Source organism: Ictidomys tridecemlineatus, chromosome 10, assembly GCF_052094955.1.
Source record: "Ictidomys tridecemlineatus isolate mIctTri1 chromosome 10, mIctTri1.hap1, whole genome shotgun sequence".
NCBI classification, from domain to species: Eukaryota; Metazoa; Chordata; class Mammalia; order Rodentia; family Sciuridae; genus Ictidomys; species Ictidomys tridecemlineatus.
The window spans coordinates 81,758,548-81,772,671 of record NC_135486.1 but is presented as its reverse complement, the minus strand read 5'-3'; the positions used below and the strand labels follow the sequence as shown (position 1 = coordinate 81,772,671).

Sequence of the window (14,124 nt, the reverse complement as noted above, 5' to 3'; positions counted from 1 at the left end):
TTTTAATCTTTATTTTTTATGGAACATAACATAATAAATGGTACTAATTTACTTTTAGCATGTATTTCCAACTTTATTACTTTTTGGGCTGGGGTTGTGACTCAGTAGAGCACTTGCCTAGCACATGTGAGGTACTGCGTTCAATCCTCAGCACCACATAAGTAAATATATAAAGACATTGTGTCCATCTACAAACTAAAAAAAAAAAAAAAAAAGCCAGAGCCACGTGATCTCAGCTATTTTGTAGGCTGAGGTAGGAGAATCATGAGTTTGAGGCCAGCAATTTAAGGAGACCCTCTGTCTTAAAATTTAGAAAAAGTTCCCAGTGGGTGGTGGCTGGGAATGTAATTCGTTAATACAGTGTCCTTGGGTTCAGTCCTCAGTATAGTAATGAGGGGTGTGTGTGTGTGTGTGTGTGTGTGTGTGTGTGTATCATCCTGAAATGTAAAACCTAGACTATCATTATCCTGGCATAATGTGGTATTTGGAGAGGGATGGCCAACTGTATTTAGCACATAATGTTTGCATGTATAATAGAAAGCTTTATTTGTTGAACTTCTTATTTTAAGATATTTTTGTAGAGAAGCATATTAAAACTATGGCAAGAACCGTAGTGAAATGTTTGAAGACTTGAATTAGTGTGTCCAATGGACAAGTAGTGTGCTTTGGACAAGTTGTCAAAGCCCCATTTTGTTTTCTTATTTGAGAATGAAGCCAAAACCCTAGGTATTTATTTCTCACCAGGTTGATGTGAAGATCAAGAGTTAATTATATAGAAACACATTGGAAACTTTAAGGCTCTTTACTGATGTATTGTGGTAGAATGGAGTTTGGCCCCATTTTAATTCAAAACATAATGTGGACAAGAGAACATTGCATATTTATCTTAATACAAATAGTTTTTGTCTTAGAAAGATTAAGTGATTATCATTTGAAGTAGAGATTTAAAACATTTTTGAAATATTTGTATAATGGAATCAATTGTTTAGGGCTGGCCAGGCACAGTGGCAACATGCCTGTAATCCCAGTGACTCTGGAGGCTGAGGCAGGAGAATTGCAAGTTTGAGACCAGCCTCAGCAGTTTAGTGAGGTCCTAAGCAACTTAGTGAGACCCTGTCTCAAAATAAAAAATAAAAAAGGTCTGGGGATGTTCTCAGTGGTTAAGTACATACATACATATATGTATGTATGTATGTGTGGTTTTTTTTTGTGTGTGTGTGTATGGCGTAATACGTTCCTTAGTTCTGAAAATACTTCAAAATAAGTGACTTTGAATTTGTATTAGAATTGCTAAAATTTCGTTTTCACTGATTTATTTTTTTAAGTTGTTGATGAACCTTTATTTTATTAATTTTATTTCTATGCGGTACTTGGAATCAAATCCAGTGCGTTACACATGTGAGGCAAGCGCTCTACCACTGAGCCACAACCCCGGCCCTTTTTCTGATTTTATAAAAAGAAATTTTTAGCTTTAGGTGAACACAGTACCTTTATTTTATTTTTATGTGGTACTAAGGATCAAGCCCAGTGCCTCACGTGAGGGGAGCACTCTGCCACTGAGCCACAACTCCAGTCTTTTTTCACTGATTTTTGAGATTTTTATTAGTTATAAATTTATTAATTATTGAGATTTTGTTAGTTATAAATTTAAATACCTTCCATAGTATTATAATTGTATGGCCTTACTCTTTTATCATGTATATTAAGGCAGAATGGTGGAACTCTTTACAGTTTTTCTTGTCTTTTCCTTGTTTGTATTCTAAAGCGATGTACAGTTCTTTTACAGTTTATTTCAGAGATTATTGGTGGTATGTTTGTATTTTTTAGTGTTTTTTAGTTACCTAGTATGATCAGCTATTTCCTTGATTTTATAATTTGAGGAGGAAAAATAATAATTACTCAATTTTAGGGTAGATTATGGTTTTATAAATGCCGGAATCCGATACTCTGGCACAGGTTACCTTATAACAGAGAAACTTATAGAGAGAAAAGGGGTCAACACAAGGTAGAAACTTAATGTACTCATCTTAAAAGCATTGCCCTTCTTTTTAACTTGAGATTTAATGTTTTCAACAGATCCCCTGTAAGCAACTTACAGATTCGCTATGACCAACCAGGAAACAGCAGTTTGGAAAATCTTCCTCCAGTAGCAGCCAGTATAGAACAGCTTTTGGAGAGGCAGTGGAGTGAAGGACAACAGTTTTTATTAGAACAGGGTACTCCTAGTGACAGTAAGTACTGATGTTCTTGTCTCCAAATAAAGATGAATGGATGGATGAACAGATAGGCAAATGGATCCGGAAGCCACTTTTTAAAATTCAAAATAATAATGAAATTAGTCAGAAAGTATAATGTATTAGTTTAATAGATTCGACTGCTTTAACTTGAATCCTGCCTTCATCTGCTATTAACAAATGATTCTGAGTAAGTTTCTTAAATTTTTTTTCATTTATTAGAATTTGGAGTAAGAACATACCTATATCTTAGGGTTGTTTTGAGAACATGAAAAATGCAAAGAACACTGCCTGGCATGCATGAGCACTTTCTTTTATCTGGTTACTATTTATAATTATTATAACATTAATGCTTTATTTCTCCATCACATTTTGTCCTTACCAGTTTACAAAAATAAATGAGCTCTATCTTCTCTAAGCTTAGTTGTTGGACAAAAGTTTTCTTACTTTCGGATAATTTCTTTAAAAAAAAAAACCAAAAAAACCTGAATATAGTAAAAAAAAAAAAAAAGGCCCGCTACCTTCTTAATTTAACAATGTAGAAGAATCATAATTACTAAATTTTGTGTGTGTATATGTAGATATATTTACACATTAGTATAATATATAGTTAGTATACATTATATTTATCATATATTTATTAAATTATTGAAACAAAACTTTTATTGCTAGTGAGCCAGGGGCCGTAAATTGGCATTTTTATGAATGATCTCTGACCAAAAAATGCTAAGTATAAGGAAATTCATGCCAGGATAATCCTTTAAACAGGATAGCTGGAGGACAGGTTTAGCCAGTCTTATTGCATCTCATTTGGGCACACTAAGGGTTTCTTTGTGGCATCTTGAAGAGGTGGGATAAAAGTTAAATCCTTGGGAAATGACCACATGTGTCCTTACTAGTAGAGTTGTGTCCTTTGAAGGCCCTGAGGTCATGTTAAACAAACACAACTCTTAAAAACATGGAGTTTTAAAGTGTCCATCACCATAGCCTAACAGCAAGGCTCTGTGTTGTCAGTTGGGATGTCTGAGGCTTGGAAGAAATTGACAAAAGTTTCTGAGATATGGGGCAGAAAGCCAGATGCACCTTTGTCCGGGAGGACAGAGGTGGCAGGGGTGCACACACAGCGCTCCCTGCTGGGGGATGTTTGTAGCAACATGCTGAGAGCAGCTGGGTATTGGAGGCTTCCTGCCAGGCATCTGTCTGGTGGTGTACTTAATAAACCCCCACCCCACCCGTTGCGCACACACACGCGCACGCGCGCACACGCGCACGCGCGCACACGCGCACACACGCACACGCGCACGCACACACACACACACACACACACACACACACACACACACACACACCCCTCTCCTCCATGCTGGGAATTGAACCCAGGGCCTTGTGTAGCTAAGCAAGGATTCTAACACTGAGTTATGTCCCCAGCCTAGCATGCTTAGCTTAAATTGAGCAACGAATAAAAGGTTCCTATTGTGAATAGAACTTCAATGAAATGTTATGGCAGGCACTTTGAAGTTTTAATTAAGTTTTTTTATTTTGAGGAAAATAAACATAATTTTTTTCTTTGAGACTGGAAATGACCTGAACCCAAGGAGTTTTTGGTATGTGGCAACAGTGTTTCTAGATGGCACATCTAGGAACAATCTCCTTTTATGCTTATGTACATACAGTTATCAATGACATTTATTATCTGTATAAACTTAAAAATAAGCCTTGTTTAGAAATATTGTACAGGATTTTTATATTTTTAACTTATTTCTAAAGTTATTGATACTGTGTCCATAAAAGACTTATTCATGGGTATGAACGTGTCTTCATTAAAAACCATCCAAATGTTTGCTAGTTTTAGGAATGCTGAAGTCATTACATCAACTTCAAGTTGAAAATCGAAGATTAGAGGAACAGATAAAAAACTTAACTGCCAAAAAGGAACGTCTTCAGTTATTGAACGCACAACTTTCAGTGCCTTTTCCGACAATAACAACAAATCCTAGTCCATCTCATCAGATACATGCGTTTTCAGCACAGACTGGTGAGTATGAAAACATTTATTTTGTATCTGAGGAAAATCTAATGTCAGTTGCATAATAAATGGGTGGTAATTGCTCACCAGTTCATATGAAGATGTAGAAAAGGAATGATGGGTTATTTTTGAAGGGCATAGAGAATCCTATTAAGTGATTGACTTGATTTGCTCTCCCTATATATATTTTTTTCCTCCCCAATACTGAAAATTGAACCCAGAGCATTCAACCATTGAGCTTACACCTGTAGGCCTTTTTATTTATTTTGAGGTAGGTCTTAACTGAGGTTGGCCTTGAATTTGTGATCCTCCTGCCTCAGCTGCCTGAGTTTCTTGGATTATAGGCATGTGCCACCATCTCTGATGACTGGCTACTTTGACTTCTCAATACATAGTTTAATGATGATATTTGTTTAAATGTGTAATGATCTCATTAGTGATTTAAAGCTATGGTGTTCAACAGAGATACAGTTTTGATTTTTTGATTTTTCTATTCAAACTGATTTTAGGAGTAGTAAGATTTAATAATATTCAAGTATTGTTATTATGGACTTCAGCATAGCTTTTAAATAAACCTGTAGTCTTACACATAGTATGATTTAACAGGGTAAATAAGTGTTTTGTTTTGTTTTGTTTTTGTCTTTTATTATTCTAGCTCCTACTACTGATTCCTTGAACAGCAGTAAGAGCCCTCATATAGGAAACAGCTTTTTACCTGATAATTCTCTTCCTGTATTAAATCAGGTAATTTTTGTTTGGTTATAGTAATTTGTGTGTTGTTACTTATAAGCAGTGGTCTATAACATTAAATGGCTTAAAGTTATTTTAAACAGCTTTTACTGTACTCTTTACAACTTAATTTTAATTTTTCTTCCTTTAGGACTTAACCTCCAGTGGACAAAGCACCAGCAGTTCATCAGCTCTTTCTACTCCTCCTCCTGCTGGGCAGAGTCCAGCTCAACAAGGCTCAGGAGTTAGTGGAGTTCAGCAGGTCAATGGTGTGACAGTAGGGGCACTAGCTAGTGGGATGCAGACTGTGACATCCACCATTCCTGCTGTGTCTGCAGTGGGTGGAATAATTGGCGCTTTGCCAGGGAGCCAACTGGCAATTAATGGCATCGTAGGAGCTTTAAATGGGGTTATTCAGACCCCTGTGACAATATCCCAGAATCCTACCCCCCTGACCCACACAACTGTACCACCTAATGCAACACATCCCATGCCAGCTACACTGACTAACAGGTAAGAAACTTAAATATATTTTGGGTTTTTAGTATAAGATAGTACCAGTGTTATCCATGCTTAAGTTGGGACTTGTAATGTGTTTCTTGTAGATGTACTGTAAGTCAGTCTACCAGAAATTTAAAACTAAGTATATAATATGTAGAATATATTTCTTTTTGAAACTTATGTAATTCCAATTAAAATTAAATCAGTGTCCATAACAAAGTATTGTCTGTGTTGAAAATTTCAGTTTTGATCTGTGATGTCTGTTTTTAAATGATAATTTTTCTCATTCCCCTGTATATTTTATTCATATGTATCATAAGTTCTGAAGAAGAGTAATACTATATTGGTTATCACTACTGATACTAGTTTCTTAACTTTCTATTCAAAGTGTTTCTTGGATTTCCAGGAAGCAAGATTCACTAGTTTTCATTGTATTAGAGTTTCACTTGAATATTTGTTCAAAATAAGGATAATAATAGAACCATGTTTTATTAAACATATTTTAAGAGAGTAATTTTGAATGATTTGCACTGGATACTAGTAAGCTATTTCTTCTGGCTTTTTTGTTTTTTTCCCCTCCTTTTCCCCCAACCGATGCTTAATTTTATTGGCCACTGGGACCATAAAAAAAAAAAAAAGGATATATTAAGGTCTGGGGATGTGGCTCAATGGTAGAGTGCTTGCCTAGCATGTACAATTTGATTTCCAGCACTGCCCCCACCCACTCCCACCCCCCAAAAAGGGCTAGGTTTAAATAATGGCGGATTCTGTCTTTGTTTTAAGTATGTATTACTTAGTGTGGGTTAAGCTATATTTGAATAATGAAAGATGTTACATGTGCTTTGTTATAAACACATGTAAATTTCTATTCCATAACAAATTTGTGCTTGCTTGGTTTATAATAAAAATAGAAACAAACACTTCTTGGCAATGTGAATTCTTGTTTAGCTCTATATAGAAAGAGAAGAAATAATTTGTACATAATTAATTTTTTTTAAAATGTTATGGTTAAAAATTTGTTAACTTTTCAATCAAATACTTAATCAGTTTTCTTTCATTATACATTTAAAAAAAGACTTTAGTAGAAGTGTGTAGTAGAAAGTAAGAATTTTAATCATTTTTCAGTGCCTCAGGACTAGGATTACTTTCTGACCAGCAAAGACAAATACTAATTCATCAACAGCAATTTCAGCAGTTGTTAAATTCTCAACAGCTCACACCAGTAAGTTCTTTTGATAACATTTGATTTTTTTTAGAGCAAGTGTTCTAAACTGTAATAGGAATTACAATAATTAAGGTAGGTATTGATTATTCACTTGTGAAATAACTTTATTGAATGCATAATCCAAAAATTTTGCCCATCATTTGGTATAATTGGTATACCTGAGGTGATATTACATTCAGCCATTAATCTACACATATTAGAACATGTATCATAGGCCAGGCTCACTGGCACATACCGAGCAACTCAGAAAGCTGAGGCAGGAGGATCACAGGTTCAAGGGCAATGTCAGCATCTTAGTGAGATCCTATCCCAAAACTAGCTAAGTGGTAAGGCACCCCTGGGTTCAGTCCTAATAGTCACTGTTATAGGCTGTTGTGATATAATGGTGCATTAAGATTGGGAATAAGAAAGTAGAATGAATCGGACGTAACTTTCCTATGATCACATATGAATACGATCAGCATAATTCCACATCATGTACAATGAAATGTCAAAATGCACCCTGCATTCGTGTATATCTGAAAAGAACAATTTTTTAATTTTTTTTTTAGTTGTAGTTGAACATAATACCTTTATTTTATTTATTTTTATATGGTGCTGAGGACCGAAACCAGAACCTTGCACATGCTAGGTGAATGCTCTACTGCTGAGCCACAGCCTCAGCCCCTGAAAATAAAGAAATTTTAAAAAGATATAAGTCTGTGTTTTCATGGAGCTTCATTTTGATAAGGGAGAAAGACAGTAATTAGGTGCTTTTTCATAGTGATACTGAGAAGAAAAAAGCATAATGAAGGGATAGAGAATAATGAGATGGGGCCTTGTTATTTTATTTACTTATTTAGGTGGCTCTGTGGATTGATCCCAGGGCTTCACTCATGCTAGGCAAGCTACATCTCTGGCCCCACTAAGGACCTTTTTAGATAGGTTGCTGCACCTTCTTTGGGGAGGGGGGGGTGTTAATGATTTTTTGAACAAAGACCTGCATAAAAGTTGAAGAGTATGTCTTTTTTTACTTTGGGGAAAGAGAAGGTATATTCAAGGCAGAAGCATTTGTAAAGACCTGGCATGTGTTAGGTTCTGGAAGACTAGAAGGTAGGCAGCAAGAGAGCAGTTGAGAGGTAAGGGAGGTACTATCAAGAAATCACATGTTGCCTTGTTTGGCTGTGGCAGGAAGTTCATATTTTGTTTGAAGTATAATAAATAGAAAGCGACTGGTGGTAGGTTTTGTTTTATTTTGTTTGAGGGAGTGGGTTACTGGGGATTGAACCTGGGCCCTTGAACGTGCTAGTCAGATCCCAGCCCCTTTTAAAATTTATTTCGAGACAGGGTCTTGATAATTTGCCCACACTGACATCAAAATAGCAGGCCTTCTGCCTCCCAAGTAGCCAAGATTACAGGCATGTGCCACCATCATGCCTGGCCATTGGTGGTCTTTGAAGACAAAATCTTTGTACTTTGGGAATGTTCGTATATACATAAAGAGTAGAGTAGAGTATACTGAAACCTCACATACCCATCGTTCTGTCACTTGGCTTTAATAATTATCCTAGTTTTGTCATCTTTTTTTGGTACCAGGGATTGAACTTAGGGGCACCACTGCCACTGAGCCATGTCCCCAGCCCTGTTTTGGCTCTTTTTAGAGACAGGGTCTCACTGAGTTGCTTAGTGCCTTGCTGTTGCTGAGGCTGGATTTGAACTAGTGATCCTCCTGCCTCAGCCTCCTGACCCACTAGGATTACAGGCATAAGCTATCACACACGGCCCCCAGTTTTGTCAATCTTGTTTTGTCTAACTATAGTTTTTTGGTTTTGTTTTTTGTGTTTTTTTTTTAGAATTAATGAGTGGGTTTTGAACCCAATAATGATGAGATATTTATTTACATAGCACTGAAGATTGAATCCAGGGGCACTTTACCACTGAGCCATATCTCCAGTCCTTTTTATTTTTTATTTTGAAACAAGATCTCACTAAGTTGCTTAGGACCTTGCTAAATTGCTGAACCTGGCCTCAAACTTGCAATCCTCCTGTCTCAGCCTCCGACTTGCTAGGCTTACAGGCAAGAGCCACCACTGCACCCAGCACTCAAGACATTTTTTAACTGAAAAAAATCAGAGAAAATAGGCAGCAAAAGAAAAAAAATACATAGCATAAGGGTCTGTTTTTGTTCAATTTGAATATTACAATTGTATATGTTGAAGGGAAATTTCCTGGTGTAGGAGAGGAAGGGTTCTAGCAGAGCAGCAGGGTTGTTAAGGAAGAGGAGATAAAGCAGCTCACTGGAATGCCAGGGCAGAAAGCACTGCCATTAATCATTTATGATAAGAAGCTGAGGAAATTATGCTTTTAATGTTTCCGTTTTTTTTTTTTTTTTTTTCCCTCTGTTGTGCTGGGGATCAAACCCAGGGCCTTATACACATGCAAACAGGCCCTTTACCACTGAGCTACACTCCTAGCCCATTATGTTTCTGGGCTTTTGTGATTCTGATGATTGATTCCCGGAGTGCTGTATCACTGAGCTACATCTCCAACCCTTTTATTTTCTTTTAATTTTTGAGACAGGGTCTCATTAAGTTGCCCAGGCTGGCCTCAAGCTTATGATCCATCTACCTCAGCCTTGAGTTGGTGGGATTACAGGTGTGTACCACTGCACCTGGCTGCTGATTTTCTTAACTAGAAGTAAAGTTTCTGGAACAGAGAATGAGATAGATAGGGGTATATCTTATAGAGGAAAGAAAAAGCTGAGAAATATGTATCTTGGAGAAAGGTGAAAGACTTGACAAAGTCACACATGGAACTGTGAGGCTCAAGTGCAAGGGCAGTATTGGCTCTCTCTGTTCATCATTATAAAGTCAGGCCCAGACAAGCTATATGACTTTTCTTCAGCCCCATTTCTGTAGCACACTTTAATTTCGCTATTTGGAGAATGCATTAATTAATTAATATGGGGTGCCAGCCATCCAGACTTTGTCTATAGTTTCTTTTGAAAATACGTACTCTCTGGGACTAGGGTTGTGGCTCAGTGGCAGAGCACTTGCCTAGCATGTGTGAGGCCCTGGGATCGATTCTCAGCACCACATATAAATAAATGAATAAAATAAAGATCCATCAACATCTAAAATAATATTTAAAAAATAAAGAAAATATGTACTCTCTTGCTTTAGTAAAAATATGTATGGAAAAGACTTGTTTTGACCGAGTCAAAACTGACACTGTTTTACATTGTATAAAAATAGTTTGTTTTTTTTAAAAAATATCTAAGGGCTGGGGTTGTGGCACAGTGATAGAGCACTTGCCTAGTATGCACGAGGCTCGCCTAGTTCGTGGGTTCGATCCTCAGCACCACATAAAATTAAATAAATAAAGATAGTGTGTCTATCTACAACTAAAAAAAATGTTTTAAATAGATTGCATCTAAATTCTTAAATGTTTGAAGCTGGGCACAGTGGCTCAGGAGGCTGAGGCAAGGAGGATCATGAGTTCAAAACCAGCCTCAACAACTGAGTGAGATCCTGTCTCAAAATTTAAAAGGGAGGGGGGCACCTGGGGAATGTAGCTCAGTGATAAAAGTGCCTCTTTTGTTAAATCTTCAGAACCACTCCCCCTTCAACCCCTTGGAAAAGAACCCAAAACCCGCATTTATACTAAAATGTGATGTTATTTTCTTACCTCTTGTCTTAGTAGGAAATACTAAAACTCAGTTTATTTGGGTCTCTTTTTGTTAAGTTTTTAAATAATAATAGTATGTTCAGACTTCTCATTTCTAAGACATGGTTAATGAAATTTCAGCACAAATTATTGACTCAGACCATGAAGACAAAGAGGTTTAAATGCTCCCTTTTTCTTCATTAGCCACATTGACAGGTGAAGCTTGTTCCTTTGTGGGCAGACTTTATGTAGGTAAAATTATTATTACAGGCACATGCAACTCCAACTTAAAAGTAACTCTTGTATGACTCACTTCTCAAACCAGGACAGCACTGTTTCTTATTGCCTCCCAGGAGACATTCACTTTGTGAAACCTAATGGTCAGTCCTCATTCTTCATCTTACCTGATCTGGCAATAGCATTAGACAGAGTTGATCACTTTTCTTGCTCTTCGAAACATGTTCTTCCCACGAATTCCATGATTCCTCATTATTTTGCTTTTCTTCCTACCTAACCAGTTCTTCCTTTTTTGCCTAATTTCTTGGGTTTCCCTCTTTTCTTTAGCCTCTCACTTTCGGTACCCTAGAATTTAGTGAGCGCCTCCAGTCACATCTCTAAATTATGTTTACTGTGTACATCTTCATCCTAGGCCTGTCTTTGGAATTTTGTATTTCTGCATCCAACTGCTTTACTCAATATCTCCATTTGCAAATCCTTTACTTTTGGGGGAGGCGCTAGGGATTGAACTCAGGGATACTGAACCACTGACCCTAACAGGGTCTCGAAATAAAAGTTGCTTAGCACCTTGCCATTGCTGAGGCTGGCTTTGAACTTGAGATCCTCCCGTCTCAGCCTCCCTAGCAGCTGGGATTATAGGCATGTGACACCACGTCTCACTTCAACTTGCAAATCTTAAAAGACATTTTAAACATATTGTGTCATGAACTGAACTGCTGATCTTCCACAAACCTGCTCCACCCAGTTTTCTCCACCTCAGATGAGCATCCTTCTAGTTGGTCAAGCCCAAAACCCTCTAGTCTGTTCTTTCTGTGATACACCCCACATCGACTCTATCAAGAAATCTAAAGTCAGATTATGTCACTCTGCTCAAAACCTTCCATCGGCTTCCCATTTTATTTTATATAAAAGGAGAGTCTTCATGATGTGGAACTGTGAGCCCTGCATTCTTCTCCCACACCCTGTGTACTTACTCCAGCCTCATTGAACTCCTTGCTGGTCCTGGATATGCTGCTCTGTGGGCCACTGGCATTGGCTGATCCACCTGCCTAGAGGTCCCCTCCTTACTCCATATCCACTCAGCTCTCTGTCTAGATGTTAACTTCTCAATGAGATCTGCCTTAACCTGTCTATTTAAAATTGCAACGGGACCACCCTACCTCAGCAGGCTCTCTCACATACCCCTTTCCCTTTACAATAATCACATTGGAACATTTTTGTCTTATTTGTCTCTCCCTAATCTCTCAGGGTAGGCAGCCAGGGACCCTGTCTTCCTAAAAAACAGTGCCTACTTCATAGTAAGTGCTCAGGAAATGTCTGTTGAGTAGACTGTATGTTTGCTATAAAGCATAGTTCATAACTTCATTAAGAGAGACCCTTTGTGAGGTATGAAACTTTTTAAAGTTGTTTTAAGTCTGGTAAGGGAAAGATTTGGTTCATATGATGCACCCCCCCCCCTATTTGTGCATATGGGGAGGGAGAGGGATACTGGGGATTGAATCCAGGTGCACTTTACCACTGACCTACATCCCTTCTCTTCATCTTCTCTTCCTCTCTTCTCCTCTCCCTCACTTCTCCTCTCCTCTCTTCTTTCCCTTTTCTCTCTTCTCCTCTCTCCTCATGGACAGCATGCCTTTATTTTATTTGCTTATTTTTGTATATGGTGCTAAAGATTGAACCCAGTGCCTCACAGGTGCTTAGGCAAGTGCTCTGCCACTGAGCTACAACCCCAGCCCCCAGTCCTTTCTTTTAATTTTTTATTTTGAGGCAGGTTCGCACAAAGTTGCTGAGGTTAGCCTTGAACTTGAGATCCTCTTGCCTCAGCCTCCTCAGTCACTAGAAATACAGGCGTGTGTCACTGTGCCCAGCCACATGATACGTTCTGAATCAAAGATAACTGTGACTCATCTAAGTTGCTCTTTTCCTTGATCATCATGGGCAACCTAATTTTAACAGAGGTCTTCTATATTTGCCCTGTTTTGAAAATAAGCTGTTCACTGGTGATACTGACATTTTATAGTAGATGGGGATTATTCAATGCAGCTTGTTTTCTAGGTCAGATTCTTGATTTCTTTAATAGTGTAAAGTGACACATCACTTAAATATCTAATGTTAAAGTAAAGAGAGAAATACAAAAGGCTGACGTTGCTGACTTCTGTGACTAGGAACTTATTTTATCCCATGATTTGGCCTTAGGAACAGCACCAGGCCTTTCTGTATCAGCTGATGCAGCACCAGCAGCACCACCCACCGGAACTTCAGCAGCTGCAGATCCCTGGCCCTGCGCAGATACCCATCAACAACCTTCTTGCAGGTACTCAGGCGCCCCCACTTCACTCGGCTACCACCAACCCCTTCCTCACCATCCATGGAGACAGTGCAAGTCAGAAAGTCACAGTAAGTGTGTGTTCTGTGTTACAGCTGATGAAGTAATAAGAACTGTATTGATTAATCTTAGATTGTTTTCTAGTCTCTTAAAAAACATATTATTCCTCTGATAAACCAATTGTTTCAGCAGCTGGATATTATAAACACAAAGGACCTAATCCAATTTATATACCTCTTGAGTATCTTGATTTTAATCTGCATATAGGTTTGCATCTGTTGTATAATTTTCAAAATGAAAATGTGTTTTAGTTAGCAAGTTGTATGGGACAGTCCAATCCAACGAAAATAGCTGTTTTCCTAGTGACTTTGCTTATTGATTTTCCTATTTATATAGAGCAGTCTGTATATTTTAGGACTATTTCTATTTTGATACAAAGTATTTTTTAAAATTGAATTATAACTAATATATAAATTTTAGAACAGGTAATAAAAGTATTCTTCCGTATTTTTAAAAAAGTAAATCACAGTCACATTTTAGTGGAATTTAAATATTTTATTACGTATAAGTGATAGCATCTTTACCCTTTCAATGTAAAAGTTAAGATAAATTAACAATGGATGCAGGAACAGTATGCTGTACATACAATGGCACACGTTTTAAGGCTGTTTCTTTCTATTAATTCTCCCCTTCAATCAGGTCTACTTTACTGGAGTATAAATGTGTCCCCTAAAGTCCAGTTGAGGGCAGAACCCTGTTAGATGAAGGATATTGGGATATAGAATGGAGACTGGACATCAGGAAAAGGAAGAAGGGGAAGAATGAGGTGGGAGACTTGGCAAATAAAAGTGTTAAAAGTCACAGTGTTTGCTATTTCCCATTTACTTTTGAAAAATTTCTGTCTACTGTGTTTTTAGTCTTCAGAAGCTTCAGTTTTTATTTAGTAATGAGAACTGGTTGAAAATACAGGATAATTGTTTTTCATTAACTCTTTAATGCTTTTTGTTTGTCTTCTTGTTTTGCCAACTTCCTGATTGTGAATACTGTTATCACAAACCTTGTTACTTCTCCACTGTTTTGCTAACATGGGAAATATCAGTGATTCTGTATTAATTTAGAAATTTTTGTACTCTTTTTCTACTCTTTTGTTCACTAGTTTTACTTTTTGTGTTAAAAAGTGAATAAATTGCAAACTTATGTT

General features: G+C 37.4%; 1 protein-coding gene across 19 annotated transcripts in view; it reads left to right on the top strand.

Annotated features, from left to right (window-relative positions):
* Mllt10 (MLLT10 histone lysine methyltransferase DOT1L cofactor) overlaps positions 1 to 14,124 on the top strand; it is a 189,860-nt gene that overhangs the window by 173,423 nt on the left and 2,313 nt on the right. For 17 of the 19 annotated variants that reach the window (XM_040277627.2, XM_078023328.1, XM_040277629.2 and 14 more), the window contains 6 exons: positions 2,077 to 2,231; positions 4,081 to 4,269; positions 4,916 to 5,004; positions 5,141 to 5,502; positions 6,616 to 6,712; positions 12,794 to 12,994. In XM_040277627.2, the coding sequence (XP_040133561.1) occupies positions 2,077 to 2,231; positions 4,081 to 4,269; positions 4,916 to 5,004; positions 5,141 to 5,502; positions 6,616 to 6,712; positions 12,794 to 12,994 (1,093 nt within the window). Of the gene's footprint in view, positions 1 to 2,076; positions 2,232 to 4,080; positions 4,270 to 4,915; positions 5,005 to 5,140; positions 5,503 to 6,615; positions 6,713 to 12,793; positions 12,995 to 13,622; positions 13,750 to 14,124 lie in introns of those variants that run through there. The other 2 variants (XR_002484032.3, XM_040277630.2) reach the window with 2 other exon arrangements.